This window comes from Phyllostomus discolor, chromosome 6 (genome assembly GCF_004126475.2).
Source record: "Phyllostomus discolor isolate MPI-MPIP mPhyDis1 chromosome 6, mPhyDis1.pri.v3, whole genome shotgun sequence".
In the NCBI taxonomy this organism is placed as follows: domain Eukaryota; kingdom Metazoa; phylum Chordata; class Mammalia; order Chiroptera; family Phyllostomidae; genus Phyllostomus; species Phyllostomus discolor.
The window spans coordinates 109804959-109827285 of record NC_040908.2 but is presented as its reverse complement, the minus strand read 5'-3'; the positions used below and the strand labels follow the sequence as shown (position 1 = coordinate 109827285).

The window sequence follows — 22327 nt, the reverse complement described above, 5'->3', positions numbered from 1 at the left end:
TTAACTTAAGCTTTTCTGTTTTACATACAGGATTATGATCTTTTGGGTGAGAAAATAATGTCCTGTGGTATGGATCACTCTCTTAAACTTTGGAGGATTAATTCAAAGAGAATGATTAATGCAATTAAGGAATCTTATGATTATAACCCAAATAAAACTAACAGGTAACATTCGTGGCATTGAAAACAAGTATTTTTCTCATGCTGTTGAATTGATGAGTTTTACCTTTTCCAAATTTGTTATGTAAGTCCCCAGTACTGAGCTGAGGAGCCCCTTTTTAAGAATACTTTACATACCATAAATTCACTGATTTAATCTAATGTATTTGTGGTTTTATTTTTCAAAATCCCCTTTAAATTGTGTCTTCTCTAATTTTGTAGCACATTATACTTACAATGTATTTAGGTTATATGCGGTGGGCCTTTTAATTTATAAAGATTTTAAGCCTATTAAAATAATTGTGGAATACAGCAAAGGACCCTTCAGAATGTTACTAGCATTATTAACTGTAAAATTTAATTCAAGATAGTAAATCTTGTCTTTTATTTTTTTAAATATTTTATTTATGTTTAGAGAGGGGGTAGGGGAGAGAGGGAGACAAACCTCCATGTGCAAGAGATAATGTCAATTAGTTGCCTCTCACAAATCCTCCCAAGTGTGGACCTGGCCCTGCAATCCAGGCATGTGCCCTGACTGTGAATTAAACTGGTGACCTTTTGGTTCACAGGCTGGTACCCATTCCACTGAGCCACACCAGCCACGGCAAATACTGTTTTTTAAATGGGGTTCTTAGCTTTAATTCATGTTAATATAATGCTTCCCTTGTTTAATTAAATGGAAAAAAATTCAAAAGTGGGAGCCTTTCTCCATAGGACGAAGAGGTGGGAACTTTGCTATTTTTTATATATACAGGGTCTAGCAGAAGTAATGTCTGCTTGAATGTCATTGGTAAGATAATAATTTGGGTGTATTAATTTATAGTTTTAATTTGAACATTTCACCTAAAATGTCATATGGTGTGCTCGAGTGTGATATTGTTTTGTTACAGAATTACATGCTTATGACTTTGTAAAAAAAAAAAATTGTAATAAAGGGATGCTATTTGTGCCAGACCCTGTGTATATATTTAATTTTTTTAATTTATTGTTTTTTAGAGAGGAATGGAGAAAGAGGGAGAGAAAAACATTAATTTGTTGTTCCACTCAGTTATGTATTCATTGGTTGATTCTTGTATGTCCCCTGACCGGGGATCAAACCAGCAACCTTGGTGTATTGGGATATGCTCTCACCAACTGAGCTACCCAACCAGGACCTTCTTAATATATTTTTGAAATGCTAATACTTTAATTATAACTGTCATTTGTCTGTATGTTAACATTGTTTGCATTTTTGTTTTTAGCAAAGAGCTGGAATTTATATTTTGTTTATAAAGACAGACTATTAATAGATGTTGGTTAAATTTGTAGCCATCAGAAAATATTTCAATGCACTACATTCATCAAACCTCAGTGGCCTCTAAGGATTCATATAACTTTCAGATACTTATTTTAAAACACCAAGAGTTAGTACAGTACTATATTTATGCTTTTATATTTTTTGAAACTCTGGAATACATAGAAATTATATTTCACAGTTCACAGAAAATAACAGTGAGTTATGTTCTTCTCCTTGAGAAGTTTAACCGTAGATAATATGTATTTGATTTAAAAATAATTAACATAATTATAGCAGAGTTAAGAACTTACATGAGATCATTAATAACATTTTAATGTTTTAATAAAGAAAAGATGCCAGAATTTGTACTGGAAGAAATGTTAGAAATGATTTCAGCCCAACATTCCTTTTTATATACATGAGAAAAGTAAAGAGAGGACCTGTGACTTACCCAAGACATAACTAATTCATGGCATGTCAATCTTTTAGAGTTATTTCAGTACAAAAAATGAATCATTACATTAGAAATGTTGGGTATACTTTTCATTAACTATAGAATTGGTAGCAACTTCTAGTTAATGGTCTTAATGCACCCTTTTTAAAAATTTTTATTTATTGATTTTAATTTTAGAGAGGGGAAGGAAAAGAATAGTATTGGTTTGTTGTTTCACTTATTTATGCATTTATCTGTTGGTTCTTGTATGTGTGCTGACCAGGGATCGAATCAAAACCTTGACATATCGATGCTTTAATCAGCTAAGCTACCTGGCCAGGGGCTTCACACAAACATTTTAAAGGGAAAAAATGGCAGCATACTTTGTTTTCCTAAATACAGGCAAAGTCCTAACTAATAAGTGTCAAGTTCCTCTCAGTAACCATTTTCAGAAATTATTGCATGAGGCAGGACTCTCATGTAATCTTAATTTTAGCAGACTTTGGAATATATCATTGTTCCTAGAAAAATGACTATCTTTTGAAATAATGCAGATGTGTTCACTCTCATAGACTGATATTAAAGGACTGAGTAGGTGTTTTCTGTGAAAAACTTTCAGTTCTGTGATCAGATGTCTTTGCTTATCATTCGTTAAATAGCCAGAATTGATTAAATGTGGCCTATAGATTATATATAGGAAGGTAGGAAGCTGCAAATATTTTTTATTGTATTTTTTTTTTCATTACTGTTTATCCCCCTTACACCCTGGAAGCTCCAGTTTTTGTAAATGAAATTTCATAGAGTAAAAACAAAACTGAATTAAGACCTGATAATATAATAAAATATAGAAACAAAAAAAGAGTAAGACTTGAGCTCTGAATAAACAGACAAGAAGGTATTCAGTTTTCTAGGAACAAAGAAAAATCAAGTCATATATTTTATTTTTCAAAATTTTATAACTCCAAAAATAAAAATTAGTGTAATTCTACTATACTTTTTTTCTCTTAACTTTTGACATTTCCATTTCAGGCCATTTATTTCTCAGAAAATTCACTTTCCTGACTTTTCTACCAGAGACATACATAGGAATTATGTTGATTGTGTGCGATGGTTAGGTGATTTGATACTTTCCAAGGTATGGTAATTGCTGTTAAGCTGTACTTCCATTGTTCGTGTGAGTTGGATCTTTTTAGGGAGCACAGCTTTTTATGAATTTTGGTAAATTGGATGGCAGATGGGAAATTGCTCTTTTGTTTTTTTCTTTTTAAGTCTCATATTTTGATAGGGTTGGAAAGTTGCTGGCTTAAAACATCCCAATGAATTATTATAATTTGTGCTCCAATAAAATGAAAAATGTTAATTTGTATGATGATACTGTTGTGATTCCCAGTGTTACTATAAAATAACCAGTATTTAAAGCCAATACTAGTAGGGTTTTGTTTTTTTTGTTTTTTTTTTTGTTTTTTTTTTTATGTTTGTGTCCATTTCAGCAATCTTTTACATATAAACACAGACAGCTGGAGTTGGCTCATGGGCTGTATAGTTTGCCAACCCATTCTCTAGAATGTTGATATGTATATATATTTAAATTTTGCTGCTAATTTAGAGAAGTTGTTGGTGATGTCATCTGAACATTTAGGATTGTCAAATTTGGAGAAATTGCTATCCAGTTTCTTTTCTTGTGTGGATTTTAGGGCACTTCACATTTTCTTGGACAGAGCCTTATTTTTTTTCTTGACCTTGCAGATAGTTTTACCTGTTTTTTTTTTTCTTTTTAAGTTTTAATCTTTAAATTAGATTCACAGGAAGTTTCAAAGATAGTGCAGAGAGGCCCCATATTGCCCTTCCCCCAATGATTTTATAATTATAACACAATATCAAATCTAGGAAATTGACATTGTATAATGTGTATGTCATTTTATCACATGTGATTTTGTCATGTCAAGAATGTTACAGCATGGGACCTTTTAAGATTGGTGTTTTGTTTTGTTTTTCCACTCATTATAATGCCATCCAACTTGTTGTGTGTATCAGTACTTCTCCCTTTTTATTGCTCAGTAGTATTCCTTGGTATGGGATGTACCACAGTTTATTTAGCCATTCATTTGTTGTAGGACATTTTGGTCCTTTCCAGATTGGGGCTACTACAAATAAAGCTACCAATGAACAATCGTGTACAGGTTTTGTGTGGACTGACTTTTAAGTTTTCATTTCTCTGGGATAAATGCCTAGAAGGGCAATTGCTGGGTCATGGTTAAGTTTATTTAGTTTTTTAAGAAACTGCCAAACTATTTTCCAGAGTGGCCGTCCCATTTTACATTCCCACCAGAAATGTAAGAGAGCTCGAGTGTCTCGGAATCTTCGCCGGCATTTGGTATTGTCACTATTTTTTATTTTAGCTGTTCTGATAGGTGTGTAGTGATATCTCATCGTGGTCTTAATTTGCATTTCCCTGATGGCTAGTGATGTTGAACATCTTTCATGTGCTTATTTACCATCCATATATCCTTTTCGATGATGTCTCTTCATATCTTTTGCTCATTTTCTAATTGGATTGGTTTTTATTTTTACTGTTGAGTTTTGAGAATTCTTAATATATTCTAAATATGAATCCTGTGTCAGATATGTAGTTTCCAAATATTTTCTTCCAGTTTGTAGCTTGTCTTTTCATCCTCTTAACAAGGTCTTTTGCAGAGCACGTTTCTCATTTTGATGAAGTTCAATTTATTGATTTTTTAAATTATTATTTTATGGATCATGCTTTTGATGTTATGTTTAAATACTCTTTACTAAGCCAAAGATGCTAAAGATTTTTCCTGTGTTTTCTTCAAAAAATCTTAAACTGTTACATTTTATATTAAATATATGATCCATTTAAAGTTAATTTTTATATGAGGTTTAGGTAGAAGTTTATTTTTGTCTATAGATATCCAATTGTTTTAGCACCGTTTATTGAAAGACTGTTCTTTTTCCTTTTAATTGCTTTCGTAACTTTGTCAAAATTGTTTGGCCATACTTGTGTGAGGCTGTTTCTGGTTTTTCTTTTTCATTCCAGTACTCCACCAGTACAACACACACAGTTTTGATTATTCTAGCTCTGTAATAAGTCTTGGAATGGATAGAATGATTTCTTCCATTTTATTATTCTTTTTCAAAATTATTTTAGTTATTCTAGTTGCTTTGCCTTTCCAAATCTTGTCTGCATTTATTAAAAATCCTGCAGGAGTTATTTGGGGGGGGGGAGGCTTTTGATCAGAATTATGTTAAATCTATACATCAATTTGGTGGGGAGTTAGTATCTTTACTCTACTTTGTCTTCTACTCCATGAACATGGTATCTTCATTTATGTAGGTCTTTGATTTTTATGATCAGCATTTTGTAGTTTTAGCATGCAAGTTCTGTACCTGCTTTGTTAGATTTAGACCCAAGTATTTTTCCTTTTTTTGAGTAATTACAAATGGTATTTCTGTGTGTTCATTGTTACTATATATATTAATACATTTGATTTTTGCATATTAGTCTTGAATCCTGTGAGCTGTTAGACCTTATTCTATCTAAGAGTGGTGTTGTTAATTACTTGGGAATTTCCATGTAGACCATCTTATCTGCAAATAGGGACAGTTTTTTATATATTTTCCTTTCTGATCTGGATGCTATATTTCCTTTTCTGGCCTTATTGTACTGGCATAGGTCCAATACTTTGTTGATTAGCAGTGTTAAGAGCAGACATCCTTGACTTATTTCTTATATTAAGGGGAAAAATTTAGTCTTTCACAATTATGTGTATTAGCTGTTTCTCTTTTGTAGATAGTCCCTATCAAGTTGAGAACTGTCCCCTTTTTAATTTGTTGAGTTTTATCATGAATGGGCGTTGAATTTTGTTAAATGCTTTTTCTTCATCAGTTGATGTGATCATGTACTTTCTTCAGTCTATTAATGCAGTAGATTTCATTGATTGGTCATTGATTATTGATATAGCCTTGTATTCCTAGAATAAGTTTATTTGGTCATGCTGTACAATTATTTTTATAAGTTGCTGACTTCTCCTTGCTAATATTTTGTTAAAGATTTCTGTGCCTGTATTCATGAGGTTATGATGCTGATCTGAAGTTTTCTTTCTATGTTGTTTCTGTCTGGTTTTGGTATCAAGAATACTGTTTTCATAAAATCAGTTGCAAATCTACACTTGTATTTTCTTGAAGAAATTGGTGTTAATTCTTTAAATGGTTGTTAGGATTTTCCAATTAAATCGTCTAGGCCTAGAAAATTTTGAAGGGGAGTTTTAAAATCACAAGTTTAATTTTCTTAATAGTTAAAAGTGTATTCAGATGAACTTATTTCACATTTATAAGTTGTGGTAGTCTTTTATAAATCTTTTGTTTGCTATGGGTATACTTGTTTTTTGTTAGCTTCTTAAGGTGGGAGCTTAGGTTATTGATTTGACTTTTCTTAGGTTATTTTCTGTCAGCACTGCTTTAGCTGTTATCTCAGAAATTTTGACATGTAGTGTGTTGTTTAGTTACTAGACGATCTCTTATCTTTGTTGATTTTCTGCTTGTTTTATTATTGAGAGACTGCTGTTGAAGTCTGCAGCTGTAACTGTGGATTTCTCCCTTTCAGTTCTTCATATCTTGCAGCTCTGTTGGTTGGTGTTTATTCACTCACTATTGGCTATGTCTTGGTGGCTTGATCCTTTTACCATAATCTAAAGTCCATCTTAGTCCTTTTTACTTTCTTTTGATTGATGTTTGCATGGTATATCCTTTTCCAACTTTTTACTTTGAATGTACATGTATCATTATATCTGAAGTGAATTTTTTTGTAGGCAGGGTATAGTTGGGTCATGTTTTTTTAATCCACATTTTCTAACTTTTAGTTGCTGTATTTAGACCATTTATATTTGAGCTTTAACATGTCAATTATCACATTGTCTGCCATTTAAATTTTTTTTTAATTTTTAATTTTGCTGGGTTTTTTCTCCTAACTTCGGATAAGTTATGTGAACATAATAATTCCTTTTGATTTGCTTATATTTTTTTAGTATATTTCTTTGTTCAGCCTTTCTGATGTTTGCCCTAGGCGTTACTATATATACGATATACATGTGGCACATACATTTGACCGTTGAACAGCATGATGGTTTCACTCAGGTGTGTGCAGCCTTTTGGTGTCTCTGGGCCACACATTAAATACACAAACACCAATGAAAATGATGAACAAAAAAAGGGGGTTTTAAGTAAAATTATGATTTTGTGTTGGGCCATATTCATAGCCATCCTGGGCTGCATGTGGTCCATGGGCCACAGGTTGGACACCCGGGGAAGGGTTCTGACCCCCCCACACAGTCAGAAATCTGTGTAGAACTACAGTTGGCCCGCTATATATATGGATGTGGATTTTCAGCTGTGGATCACAAATAACCATTTTTCCCCCCAACAGAAAGTCCATGAGTTGGTGGACCTGCACAGTTCGACAAACCCCTGTTGTTCAAGGGTCAACTTATGTAAATCAGTCTACTTAACTTTGTATCAGTATTTTATTTGCCCTTTTGGGTGAGGTGTGGAAACCTTACTTTTCTTTACTTCACTTTGTCTTCTATTTATATAATTGTCTTAAATATTTCCTTTACAATGAAGAACTGCCTCAAATACTATTACAATTTTTGCTTCAACCATCAAACATAACTCAAGAGGGAAAAGTTAATATTGTATTTACTCATTTTACTTTTTTTGTTCTTCCTGATGTTTGATGTTTCAGGATCCCTTCTTACATCATTTCCAATATGTTCATAAAACTTCCTAGAGCCATTCTTCTAGTGTGGGTCTGCTGGTAACAAATTCTCTTAATTTTTCGTAGCTTGAGAATGTTTTCATTTCCCCTTAATTCCGTAAAGGTATATTTACTGTATATGGGATTTTGTGTAGCAGTTCTTAATCATTTGAAAAATGTTGTGCCCCCTCTTTCTGGTCTCCATGGTTTCCAATGAGAAACCTGCCATCCCTGAAGTGGTCCTTTTTGTTTAACTGCTTTCAGGATTTCTTTATTTGTATTTAGTTTTTTGTAAGTTTGTGACTTGTCTTAATACAGATTTCTTTGAATTTATCTTTTTTTTAAGATTGTATTTATTTATTTTTAGAGAGGGAAGGGTAGGAGAGAGAGAGAGAGAGAGAGAGAGAAATATCAATGTGAGGTTGCTGGGGGCTGTGGCCTGCAACCCAGGTATGTGGCCTGACTGGGAATTGAACCTGCGACACTGTGGTTCGCAGCTTGCACACAATCCACTGAGCTACGCCAGCCAGGCCAGATTTCTTTGAGTTTATCTTTTTGGGGTTCATCAAACTTCCTGAATCTGTAGTAGGTTTATTTCTTGTTTATAAATTGCTCATTGAAGCATTTTTATGATGGCTGCTTTCAAATCCTTGTCAGATAGTTCATTAAAGTTAAGATGTTCATGTTTCTTTCAGTTAACTAACTTATTTTATTTGATTTTATTTGAGACTACATTTATTAAAGCTGGGGACAGTGAAACAAAGGAAGGGCTCAGGGTAGAAGCAACAATAGGAGAGAGCCTGGGTGGGGTTGCTTTGGCTCTCTGGAAACATTCAGGAAGTGAGCCAAGATGAGTCTGCTGTTGACTCACTGAAAAGTCAGAGAAAAGAGGCCTTGGAGACAAGTTTGTGGGTTTTGTTGCCCACCGTCCCCCTGGTTGCAAATCCCTTAGGGGCCCCCAAAGAAGGGCATCGGTGCACTCCAAGGAGGGCACTGAGATTTGTTTTTAGATATGACAAGTGATTTTTTATTAAGGTCTTAATATTTTGGATATTATGTTACAAACTGTGGATCTTACTTGGATCTTCTACAGCAGGTTTGCTCTGATAAATTTCAGCTGTGGAAGAGGAGTACTGCCTCGTGATTGGCAGGGGGCAAGGGAAGTTTAGGTTCCCCACTCCGCTGACTTGGCAATGATGTTTCATTAGTGATGAGGTGTGAGTTCAGGCTTTCCACTGCACCTCAGGTGACGCTACTCTTAGCAGAAGGGGCTGACATGACTCATTACTGCTTCTTGGGTGGTCTCCACTGACACTGCAGGTGGTGGGTGGTTGTGAACATCCTGTCTCTTCTAGGCTTCCTCTGATACCACCCCAGCCAGAGAGGAGGAGTCACCTCATTACCATGAAGGGTAGAAGGAGTCAGGATTAATATGTACTAAGATGGTTAGTTATCACCTGAGAAGGGATTCCCACTGGGTCTTTGCTGGTTCTTATGGGGGCAGGTCCACTGTTGTTGTTGTTGTTGTTGTTGTTGTTGTTGTTGTTTTCTATGGAATTTAGCTATAGTAGAGCATTTGTCTGAAAATACTCTCTCTTGCTGGGTTGCCATTTTGTTCTCGTAGAGAGCAGGCTTTTGGGGGTGAAGGGTTGGTTTTGTTTGTCACTTCACTCGTTAGAATTGTTGAGTTGCTGGCTTTTCTAGCATCAAGCCTGAGATTCATAAATGGGGGGGTGGAACCCAGGAAACTCAGTTTCCTGCATGTTCTAGAATTCCTCATTAGTCTATCTCCTCTCTTCCTTTCAAACTTTTAAGTTGTACTCAGTGGGACAAATAGAGAAAAAGTATATCTATTCTCTCATTTTGGAAGTAAAAAAGCTATAAAATTTCTGCTCTTAGAACTTAGATGATAAGAAAGGATTTCTGCATTTTAGGTGGGAGGCTAAATAAACTCAATGAACTATTGGTTGCCTAAAAAGTCCATTAGATTTTTCCGTAAAATAAAGACACATTTTTCATTTTCACCAATAACTATATTGATTTGGATATTTTGAGTATGTCAGCTATCTCCTGCTATTGACTTCTAGTGGGTAGAGGCCAGGGGGCCTGCTAAACATCTTCCAATGCATAAGACCAGCCCCACGGCAAAAAATTAATTTGGCCAGAATGGCAGTAGTACCAAGAAACTTCGCAAACTACTTTTGATACATTCAGTCAGTCACAACACCTTCTTCATACACTGCACAAATCTTTTTTTCTTGTTTCAGTTGCATTTTTACCTTTCTTGAAAAAATAAAGCATACAGTGAAAGTGTTGCTTATTCCATCTTCACTATTAAATGGCTGCACAAAAATTCATCAATTATGATAAGTTTTTTTTCTTAATGCATGCTGACATGACAGCTGTCACAATACAGTCTAACAAAATATAGACAACTAAGCACTATTAGAGCCATTGTATGGAAAAAAACATAATGGATTTTTTTGGCAAACCACTATATTGATGGTTCTCACATCTGGCTCTGCATTGGAATCATTAAAGAACATTGGAAAAATAGATTCCTAGATGCCACAAATTTTAAGTCTGACATGACCTAGGAATGTGTAAGTTTTAAAAGCTCTCTAGGTGATTTGAAGTGCACCCGTTCGTTAGCATAGGTAAATGCTCTCTATCTCCCTATGCTTTAGTTCTCCATGGAAAGACTCTGCTAGGATCCTTTATCCATGTAGTCAGTAAGAAGCACTTGAATAGCCATTTTACACTTCTGCTTCAGCCTCCTATATCAGAGATTCTGACTCAGTAGGGCTGGGGCCAAGATGTTTTGAGAAAACTAAAGGCTATCAACCCAGTTGTACGCTTAGGATTGTTCAGACCAAGTGATTTGTCTGGTACTTTACAGTAAGGAACTTGTAAATATATAGCCCTGGGGTTTTTATATAATGTAAAAAAGGCAGAGAAGGGAAAAAAGCATATTGACCCCACCCTAATCCTCCTCTAGCTGTACTGTTCAGCTGTTTAAATACCAGTCAGTACCTCAGGATTGCCACATGTGATTGTGTAGGCTGTTTCCTATGGACCTTCAGGAGGCAGTCTTCACCTACACCAGCAGTTTTTTAGTCCTGGCAACTATTGAGGTACTTTGTGAGATGTTCAGCAGCATCTCTGGCCTATATTCAGTAGAGGCCAGAGACATTGCCAGATGTCTCTTAACTGGTAAGCCTTGGACTTACCCTGTAATCTGAGTAGTGCCCCCTGTTTTGCAAGTTATCTTCCATTATGTTCTCTACCATTTGCTGCTTAAGTACAGTGTGTGCAAAGATTCAAAGTTAGAGATGATAGGGGAGGTATAATAACTCAGTGTATTTCAATTCCATCCCCATATCATCTCTTAATGTTAAATCACTGCTTTTATGCCTTTTATATAATCTGATCTCTAAGGTACTTTCTGTGAATTCATTAGCTTTCCTGTTGAATACCTACCATGTAGCATGGACACTGGGGATGGACACTGAGGGATTAAGAGTTAACCCAATAGAGGGAACCATGTGGGGTTAGAAGTAAAGTGAGCAGTTGGATAGGGAGAGATTAAACTAGTGAAGCAAGCAGAGCCACATTGAAGAGCCATATAGTCTAATACAGTGTTTGTAATTTTACCTTTCCTATAAAACACTTCAAGTCTCTAGATGCTGAAATGTCTAGAGCTGAGTTTGGTTTGTTTTCGAAGAGAAATTATGACTTCCAAAATGAATAACCCCCAGACAATGTAATGCTTTTGTATTGTCAGAAATATGTTGATAGTTGGACTTTTTGTTCTCAAATGTGGACTCTATAAATAGAAATGATTGTATATCACTGTACTTAGTAGATGGATAACCAGATTCTATGAGCTGTCAGTTCTACAATGATAATAGAGAAAGGCTTTGTTTCAATATTTATAGTTCAGTTCTACAAATAATATTTTTTCTCACCTCTTTTTTTAAAGTCTTGTGAAAATGCCATTGTATGCTGGAAACCTGGCAAAATGGAAGATGATATAGATAAAATTAAGCCCAGTGAGTCTAATGTGACTATTCTTGGGCGATTTGATTACAGCCAGTGTGACATTTGGTACATGAGGTTTTCTATGGATTTCTGGCAAAAGGTAACATTTTTACATTTTGAAATTATTTGACTTAAAGCCATGGTAACTTTAGTTTTCTTTGTTGTGCACCTGTAATTCTGTTTCTTTTAAGAAACCATCTTGATGTTTTGTATTAACTGCTTTAGCCTTTGATGTTATTCTGTCCTTGTGATGCTGAATACCATCTGCGGTGCTTATACATGAAATTGACCGATGTCAGTGGTGGCAGTTAGGTATTTATTTTCTACAACATCTGTGGCTGAGATTTCATGTTTGGTGATTAGAGTTAATATTTTTATGTTGCTTTTTCCCGAAGAACTTAAAAAAAAAACAAAAACCCACATGGGAAGAGACAAAATACTGGTTATCTAAAATTTTAAATAAATCTAGTATTAGGATTTTCCGTTAATGAATTACCTGCATATTTATAAGAAAGTTTTTGCTATAGCTTTCTTACAGCTTTTGCTGTAATTCTTTAAGGCAGAAAAAAAGAATATGTATAGTGTAACTCGTAAAGCCCTTTATAAACTTGCAACATGCCTTCTTATTTATTCAAGATGCCTCTTTGAAGCATTAGTTGCTTATCCCCACTTACATTTCAGAAATGTAAAATGCAAAGAAACAATCCAGAGCATAGCCAGAGGCTAGGTGTGAGGTTTACCCCAAATAAGAAAGACGTCTTAGAATTACTTGAAATCTTTACAGCTTATTTTAATTTTAATTACTTGGTGTTTTAAAAAATGTTTATACAGATGCTTGCATTGGGCAATCAGGTTGGCAAACTTTATGTTTGGGATTTAGAAGTGGAAGATCCTCATAAAGCCAAGTAAGTATTTAAAAGTTCCTATTTATAATTTCTGTCTTCATAGTTATGCGAAATAATAGAGGAAGTAATTTACACTTGCAATGTCATCTTTAACTCATTTGTAAATTTACATGTCTCAGAGTATTTATAAGTTATATGGTGCCTCTTGAATTTAAAATATACCCAAATTTTATGAAATTTGAGATTAAGATATTAGTGAAGCGTATTCTGGTTTCAAATGCTTTCTGTATAATTTGGAACATCTTTTCATTCTCTCATTCATTGTTTTAAGTCAGATGCTGACAACATTACATATGTATGATATTTAACCTGTTGTCATGTTTTCTCCATAGATGTACAACACTGACTCATCAAAAATGTGCCGCCGCAATTCGACAAACCAGTTTTAGCAGGGATAGCAGCATTCTTATAGCTGTTTGTGATGATGCCAGTATTTGGCGATGGGACCGACTTCGATAAAATGCTTCTCTTAATCAAATTAGAGTGTGTTTTCTATGTACAATAGGATTAATGTATCTTGCTAGTAACGGCACATAGAGCATCTAGAGTTGTCTTTCAGCATTCAATCAGGCTGAGCTGAATGTAGTGATGTTTACATTGTTTACACTTTGTACTGTCTCCTGCTCAGACTCTACTGCTTTTAATAAAAATTTATTTTTATAAATCCATGTGTTATTTTACTTTCATTGTGATGAAAAGAAATGTTTAAAGTAATAAAATTATGCCTTATCTTTTTGTAACGATCATTTTTGCTTAACTGGAGAAACCTATACTGTATAAAGTAATAATTATGTCAAAAATTTTATAGAGTTGTAACAGTAATGTTTTAATAACTTCTCTTTACAGTTAAAAAAAAATCCTGCTTTCAATTTACAACTTGCCCATTAGTAATTTTAGCGGAAATAGTATCATTAGAGCAAGGGAGGGTAAGACGTGGAAGCTTAAATATAGTGGGTTGAAGAATCAAAGAAATGGGAAGTATGTTCATACAGTGAGTTTCTGTCCCCTTCTTGTCCCCTATTGGTTAAGAGAAATAAATAGATTGAAGAGGTCATAGAGTTGAAACTAGTTGGCTATTTTGTCCTGAATATAGGATGTTTTGCTTATTTATGGAGAAGAAACCATAGCAAGAATGAAATTAAGATATAAAGTCGAGAAAAATCCCAAAAGAGTTAGGACCAAGATGACATGTGAAAGGCTTAACCTAAAGCAGAGGGAATGAAGAAAGCTCAGGTGATCATGAAGGTAAATAGGTAAGATGAGGGGAGCCAAGGTGACATATGAAAGAGTGAATTTTTCAAGTTTTTAGAATCATGAGTGTTTTTCTATAAATTTTTTCCTACCATTTAATACCTTCCTGGATAATTGGTTAACAGCCTAGTACACAAGTCTTTGTGTACCTCTCTGATTATTAAGTTTATTTGTCCGAATTAGTTACGAAATGAAAGTGTATTTTTGCCCTGGCCCCTGTGGCTCAGTTGGAGTGTTGTCCTGTAACTAAAGTCAGGCATGTACGGTAGGCAACCAATCGATGTTTACCTTTCTCATCAATGTTTCTCACCCTTTCTCTCTAAAAGCATGAAAAAAATGTACCCAACTGAGATGGGATGGGAGTATCTATTTAGTATATCTTATCAATTGTGCTATTACAGTTGTCCCATTTATTTCCTCCCTTTTAGTCCCCTCCGCCCTGTACCACTCCTCCCTCCAGTATTCCCCACCCCTTAGGTCATGTCCATGCGTCATACATACAAGTTCTTTGACTTCTTCATTTCCTATACTAAACCTCCTCCTGTCTCTTTTATACCTACCAATTATGCTTATTCCCTGTACTGTCCCCCTATTCTCCCTTTCCCTGCTGAGAGCCCTCCATGTGATCTCAATTTCTGTGATTCTGTTTCTGTTTTAGTTGTTTTTTTGTTGGTTTGTTTTTTATAGGTTCAGTTGTTTCTAGTAGTGAGTTTGTTGTCATTTTACTGTTTATATTTTTTTATCTTCTTTTTCTTAGATGAGTCCCTTTAACATTTTATATAATAAGGGCTTGCTGATGATGAACTCCTTTAACTTGACTTTATCTGGGAAGCACTTTATCTGCCCTTCCATTCTAAATGAGAGCTTTGCTGGATAGAGTAATCTTGGATGTAGGTCCTTGCCTTTCACAACTTGGAATATTTCTTTCCAGCCCCTTCTTGCCTGCAAGGTTTCTTTGGAGAAGTCAGCTGGTAGTTTTATGCGAACTCCTTTGTAGGTAACTGTCTCCTTTTCTTGTGCTGCTTTTAAGATTCCTTAATTTTAATCTTGGCTAATGTCATTATGATGTGCCTTGGTGTGTGCTTCCTTGAATCCAACTCTTTTGGGACTCTGAGCTTGATAATTTTTCAATTTCTTGCTCTTCGTCGTCTTCTGGCAACCCTATGATTTGGATGTTGGAACATCTAAAGTTGTCCCGGAGGTTCCTAAGCCTCTCCTCATTTTTTTTGACTTTTTGTTTCTTCATTCTGTTCCAGTTGAATGTTTATTTCTTCCTTCTGCTCTAAACCATTGATTTGAGTTCCAGTTTCCTTCCCTTTACTGTTGGTTCCCGTACATTTTCCTTTGTTTCACTTTGCATAGCCTTCAGTTTTTATTCTATTTTGTGACCATACTCAATCATTTCTCTGAGCATCCTGATTACCAGTGTTTTGAACTGTGCATCTGATAGGTTGGCTATCTCTTCATCGCTTAGTTGTATTTTTGGAGCTTTGATCTGTTCTTTCATTTGGGCCACATTTTTTGTCTGGGGCACCTGTTCCGTAGTCAGGGGTGGAGCCTTAGATATTCACCAGGGCTGCACCACTTTGCTGCATTTGGTGCTGTACATGGGGGAGGGATCAGAGAGGGAACAATGCTGCTTAGCTCACCCCACCGAGAAAGTATCTTTGGTAAGTTTGTGCCACTTGTTCCAACAGTATATGTTAATGCCTATTTCAGTTTGGTTTTTAGTTTCTGTGTAGATCAGAGGTTAACAAACTTATTAAGCAGCCAGATAGCTAATATTTTAGGTTTTGTGAACCGTATAATCTGTTTCACATCAACTCAACTCTGCTACTGTAGCATGAAAGCAGCCACAATATGTAAAAGAATTGGCTTGGCTTTGTTCCAATAAAACAGATTATGAAAACAAGGATAGTAGCTATTAAAGAACCCTTAAGGATACTCCCAAAATTGCTGAAACTTTGATCAACCAAATAGCTCATAGTCAATGATCACCAGACAGACAAACTGCTCTGACAGTTGAAGCAATATGTAATATACAGAGACCACTAAAGACCAGATTTTGGAATTACCAGAGAATATAAAAGAACCTTATTGGTTTGTGGCAGTTCTTCCAATGGGATTAGCTTTGTTTGACATATAACTCCAGCACCTAGAACATTGCCTTGCACATAATAGGTGCTCAAATGTTTGAACGACTGAAACAAAACATGGTAATCACAAAAATGAGCAAGCAGAGGCTACCAAGACTGATAAAGACTTGAAAAACAACTTGTAGAAATGAAAAATACAATTTCTGAAATAAACTCAGTGGACTGGTCAGATGATTAGATACAGTGAATAGAGTTAGTGAATTGGAAGAGATCCTGAGAATTACTCGAATGTGGCATAGAGAATCAAATGGAGGATATGAGGTTTTAGAACAATAAGGGTAAGATAAAAAGGCTTAGTGATACATTTGGAGAACCAGGAAATAAGGAAAGGCAATATTGGAGAATTATTTTGCTTGCTACCATGATAACAGTACCACCTGAGCATATGTGATAGAGCTAGAGATGGTTGGTGGTTCTGGCATCTTATAATGTCTCCCACCTTCTATTGCAGTTGTCACTAATGTGCCAATCACTTCAGTCTCTGATCTATATCATGTCCTGAGAAAAAGCTTCCACAGTTTGTTTCAAGTTGGACCAAGGGCCAACTGATACCATATCCCTAATACATACTGCATTTGTGGTGAGACAAAGTGTTTACCAGGAGAGCAGATTTTTTAAAGGCTACCTATAATTTGTAGGACAGTTAGATGTGGGAGTCTGGGTGGTTTTTGTTTCTTGAACAATGGGAACCGTTGGCATCCCTGTATTATGGATCTACCCAGTGCCCAATGCTCGAGCTAAACTTCCTCTGCCAGTTCTTTACTGTGAGTATTCCAGTGCTTTGAGTGAGCCTTGAGTTTTCCATTTAATTCCATATCATGGAGCCCATTTTTTTCCTGAATTACAATTGCACTTTGGATAGTGAGGACACTTCCAAAAGTGTACAGTTAGCTCATCAGGACCTCCAGCCCTAAATTGGACAACAAACCCTGTTCAGTGGAGGTGTTAAGCACTGTGACATTTTTCTGTGCAGACCAAGATCATTCTTACTGCCCCCAAGGGAGCTAGAGTCATGATAGAAGTCAGAGTTTGGTTGTGTAAGGGACACGGTTCTCACCTATGGATTTCAGAACAAAGTCTTTCTGGAGCCTCCTGTGCTTCATGAACCCCACACTGAGCTCTTTAGGAAAGAAATGTCGATTAATTCAAAAGGAACAGGATGCTATTGGTCTTATTTCTAGCCCTGAAGAGGATCAGCTTCATAATTTGTAGGGCCCAGTGCAAAATGAAAATGCAAGCATCTTGTTTAAAAAGCAGGGAAAAGGTGGCATTAAAAAGTACTGAAATAAAGCTTTTCTGTTCTGCGATTTCTTTTGCAACTTACGGTATTTTCAAATTTGCTTTTTAATATCATTGTAAGTAAAGTTAAATTTTAAGTTATTAACACCAATTTTGATGTTCATCTTATTGTATAATGACAATGTTCAATGCAAACCTAAAAAATAACTGCCATGTGGAATCACTGAAATTACATAATTGGTATTTTGCAACTGGAAGCAGCTGGAAGCCTCTCCTCATTTTTTTGACTTCTTGTTTCTTCATTCTGTTCTGGTTGAATGTTTATTTTTTCCTTCTGCTCCAAACCATTGATTTGAGTCCCAGTTTCCTTCCCACAATTGTTGGTTTCCTGTAGATTTTTCTTTATTTCACATAATGCAACCTTCATTGCTGCCTGGGTCTTTTCTATGCTGTTGAAGTACCCTTGAGTTCCTGGAGCATCCTGATTACCAGTGTTTTGAATTGTGCATCTGATAGGTTGACTATCTCTTCATCACTTAGTTGTATTTTTTCCAGAGCTTTGAACTGTTCTTCCATTTGGGCCCTTTTTTTCTCTTGACATGCCTGTTACGTAGTAAGGGGTGGAGGCTTAGGTGTTCAGCAGGGCGGAGCACCCATGTAGCTGTGTTGTGATGCTGTATGTGGGGGAGGGGTCCAAGAGGGAACAGTGTTGTTTGCTCCGCTCTCCACCAGCTTTCAGTCACTGCCTCTACCCACAAGCAAATTGGGCCCTTCTGGTGCTGATTCCCGAGTGGGTTGGCTTGTGTATGTTATAGGATCCTGTGGGTTTCCCCAACAGAGTCTCCTGTGAGGCTGGGAATTTCTCCTGCTGCCGCCTCAACCCCCACAGGAGTTTTCAGTCAGAGGCTTTGAGGATTTATTTCCCCCGTGCTGGGTCCCTGGTTTGTGCGGTCTGTCAGTTTCCCCAGTTGTTCCTGCCAGTTTATCTGCATGAGAATGTGGAGTCTGCCAGCTGCTGCCTCTCCTCCAGTCCTCTCTGCCAGGTTACTTGTCTCCGCCCTTCCTACGGGTCTGGATGAATGTTTCTTTAACCCCTTGGTTGTCGGACTTCCATACAGTTTGAATTTCTGTCAGTTCTGGTTGTTTTTTGTTTTTAAATTTGTCCTTTTGGTTGTGCGAGGAGGCGTGGTGTGTCTACCTATGCCTCCATCTTGGCCGGAAGTCCCTATTTTGTTCTTATCAATACAATGGTAATGCTGGACAAAAGTAACTCAACTTTTTACCTCACTTTAAAAAAAAAGACTTAATGGTTTTAAAAAGATTTTATTGCCCTGGCTGGTATAGCTCAGTGGATTGAGTGCAGGCTGCGAACCAAAGCATCGCAGGTTCGATTCCCAGTCAGGGCACATGCCTGGGTTGCAGGCCATGGCCCCCAGCAACCGCACATTGATGTTTCTCTCTCTCTCTCTTTCTCCCTTCCCTCTCTAAAAATAAATAAAATCTTAAAACTAAAATGAGGAAATTCTAAAAAAAAAAAAAGATTTTACTTATTTTTAGAGACAAGAAGGGATGGAGGAAGAGGGTGAGAAACATTGATTGATGTTTGGTTCTTGTACACATCCCAGTGGAGACTGAACCTGCAACCCAGGCATGTGCCCTGACTGGAAATCGAACTGGCCATCTTTTGTTTAATGGGATGACACCCAACCAAGTCCCACCAGTCAGGGCTGTTTTACTTCTTGATATCACACATTCTACCAACATTCTCTGCATTTGACTTACTGATGTATAAGGACAAACTGAAAGGAAAAATTGTCACTTGCCTTCCCTTTCCCTTTACTTCTTTGTCACTATCTTCAGTGTAAGTGGTTTGCTAATACAAAGAAGTAGTGTAAGTAAGGATAAGGTTTCTTGGTTGGTTCAGTTTCTTAAAATGTCCTGTCCAAACCAAGTTCTGGTTCAAACGGAAAACGGTGCTTTGGGGCTGTCAGCACCCTTGCCTACTTCCATTCTAGGTGTGGCACACTTGTTTTGAGTCTTACTGAAAATTCCACACATTATGAGTCCATTAGAATTCTGTGTTCACAGGGAATTGCAAAGCTGTATGTGACCAAGAGGCAAGGTCCGCAGACATGTGTACTGAACCTATCTCCTTTATGCATATGTGCTGCATTGTTTCATTGGACTTTTCTTAACAACATAAAAGTTCAAAAATAAAATTATTAAGAATGTCGAGTCAAAAAGCAGAACATTAAACCAAGCATGGAGTTTCTGAATTTAGTGCCCTGTACTATGCCATAGGTTACAAGCCCATGAAGCTGACCCTGTCTTGGCCTGACCTGAGGTCCTGTGCCTTCCTTTCCCCAGCAGCTCCCATCTGGCACTGACATCTCTGTTGATAGGTTCTCATTTCTCTCCTAAACTGTTTAACCTTATTGGTCTCTTTGTGGCTCTATCTTGGTTTCTTTGGTCCATTTAAGTAAAATGAATATAATGATTCATCTCCCCACATTTTCCCCCAAAAGAAATACAATTTAGTGTTTGTTTCAACAAATAGGAAATAGGGGGGACTCTGTGGGGAGGGGACTTGGGTCTGAAGAATTCTCTGAGGCAGAGAAAGTACATGGTTGCTGTTGCAGGGGTGATAAGTACAATGAATTCTCAGGGCATTCAGAAGGGGCAAAAAAAAAAAAAAAATGGCTAAGAAGAGCCTCGGATGTGGCTTTGTGGTTTGGGGCTTTGGAAAAGAACTAAATAGAAGTTAGGTGATTTTAAAGTTGCTTTTTAAGCTAATGCCTGAGAAGAGTGGAAGTCTAAAGAATTAATGGTTGCCTTGTCCAGAAATGCGTAGAGAATTAAAGTGCTCATTGAGGCAAAAGGGAGAGTCATTTGACTTAACTGCATCTTCACATTTGGATGAGGTATCATCTAGAACAGTAATTGTTAAACTTAAAAAAAATGCTACCCACAATAAGGAGTAGACTGCATATATTATATGCCAATCTTGCACATATACGTAAACAAAATGTTCCATGAAACAATATGCTTATGTTTGATGTAATCTGAAATTTTATGGGGGTTTTTTTTTGTATGCATAATGCAGTATGACTCACTAAGTTGATTTCAAAACCCAGTAATGAATCTCAACCAGCAATCTGAAACACACTGGTCTAGGGGAAATTAGTCTAGATGGCTTTTACCAAGGACCCACACTGTCAGAAATACAGCGTACATAAAAAATGCTACGTGGCCTCTTTAACCACAGGACATAGCTCTAACACTGTCAAGTGCATAACTTCTCCACTTTCATTTATCACCTGTGGGTTTCCCCTGTTGTGATTTGTAGAAGATGACTATCGTTTTCGAATTGAACTGGTGGATTTCAAAAAGATTCTTGGTATTTTGTGGTTATTTTCTGATGCAGAGCAAGACTTCAGGTGAATGAAAGCAGACTCATTTCACCTCTTGCTCCATTTACCCCAGCATGGTGTGAAGTGTAAAAAGTTGCACGATTTCTGTTATATTTTGTGTAATGAGTGAGGGGGTGTGTATTTGTGTTTAATTTTAAAGTCATTAAATTGTGAATTGTCATAAAATCACTGGTTGTGAGAAGTGTATAGTACTGTATTGGCCATTATTTTTTTTTCTTTTAATTTGGTGGAAAATTACTTTTTAAACTGCTAAAAGTTTGTATTAAAAAGCGTTTGGTTTATCTTTCTGAAAGGCTGGGAATCAAAGCTTAATAATCCCAGTCCTGAGTAAGTGTTCTGCATTGTTTTCCTCAAATCCCTGAATAAAACTGCCTGTAACAGTATTTGTAAGCCTTGAAGGTCAAAACCCTTTGTGAAGCGCCCTCCAAAATAATAATTTCTTGTCTCTGCCATAAAATGTGAGCTCCAAGTAGCCCAAAGAGAATCATTTATAATTTCACTGGCCAGATACACAAAATACTGCATTACTTGGGTTCCTGTATAAGCCTGTGCCATGCAGTCGCTCCCAAATGTGGGTCTGTGGAAAAAGAATCAGTTAGGGAACATAAGACAGATCTCTGAACCCCAACCTAAAAGATCTGGATTCAGGTGTTTTGTTTTTTTAAGATTTTATTTATTTATCTTTTTAGAGAAGGAAGGGAGGGAGAGAGAGAGCGAGAGAAACATCAATGTGTGGTTGCTGGGGGCCATGGCCTGCAACCCAGGCATGTGCCCTGACTGGGAATCGAACCTGCGATGCTTTGGTTCGCAGCCTGCACTCAGTCCACTGAGCTACGCCAGCCAGGACAGGTGTTTTGTTTTTTTTTAAAAGTTTGACTAGATGATTCCAATAGATTAAATTTATCTTAGCCCAGCCCAACCCAACATTCCAGTCATTTGAAATGGCTAATTAGTGTGCCTCCCAAACTCATGGTCAGGGGTACTTACTGGTGGGAGTGGTGAATTATTAATAGTTCTGCTGTCTTTTGGATCACCTCTGTGTCTGGGAGTTGGCATTGTTTCCATCCCAGGTCCTGTATCTGGACCTGATTCAGCTTCCCGCCAGGCCTCCTTTCTATGGCTTTGCCCTCTAGTCTTTCGGGCCACAACCAAGATTAGGCCATACAAGAGAGGCAGCTGCAAATGGAGACTGTGCAAGGTTTCAAGGTACCACATAGAGTAGAGTGTCTTCCTCCTGGCCAGGGCCCCTCACTGGTCGATGCCCCTGTGTCTTTCCTTCTGGCAGCCTTGGGACTAGTTCCTGGCTTCCTATGCTAGTGACAGATAAAGGGCTCTTGAAGCCTTTATTCTTTTAATCCCTTTGGTTTGCAGGCCAGGGCTTGATCCACTGAGCCTCACCAGCTAGGGTTGAAGTTCAATGTTTAACACACTGGTTCATAGTAAGTATTTGATGAAATGTTGAGAACAAAAAATAAGCTAAGAAATCTGTTTAAATGAACTTTTGATGAGTTTCAGGCTGTAAGGACTGTGCATGTGTGTAGAGGTGAATACCACTAGGCCTACTCCCTTATGTAGAGCTGTCCTGGGAAAACAAAAGGAAGATTGTAACGCATAGGCTTTGATGTCCTTAGCCCCCAGCTTGCATAGAGCCTAGCTTCCTACATTTT

The 22327-nt window shown here is 36.8% G+C and overlaps 1 protein-coding gene across 3 annotated transcripts in view; it reads left to right on the top strand.

The window, feature by feature from the left end:
- EED (embryonic ectoderm development) overlaps window positions 1-13247 on the top strand; it is a 31903-nt gene extending 18656 nt beyond the window's left edge. The window contains exons 8-13 of one of the 3 annotated variants that reach the window (XM_028515575.2): window positions 31-164; window positions 2897-3002; window positions 4167-4241; window positions 11620-11778; window positions 12510-12583; window positions 12916-13247. In XM_028515575.2, coding sequence (XP_028371376.1) covers window positions 31-164; window positions 2897-3002; window positions 4167-4241; window positions 11620-11778; window positions 12510-12583; window positions 12916-13042 — 675 coding nt within the window. In that variant the 3' untranslated portion in view covers window positions 13043-13247. The remainder of the gene's footprint in view (window positions 1-30; window positions 165-2896; window positions 3003-4166; window positions 4242-11619; window positions 11779-12509; window positions 12584-12915) is intronic. The other 2 variants (XM_028515573.2, XM_028515574.2) reach the window with 2 other exon arrangements.
- Window positions 13248-22327: the final 9080 nt, after the last annotated feature.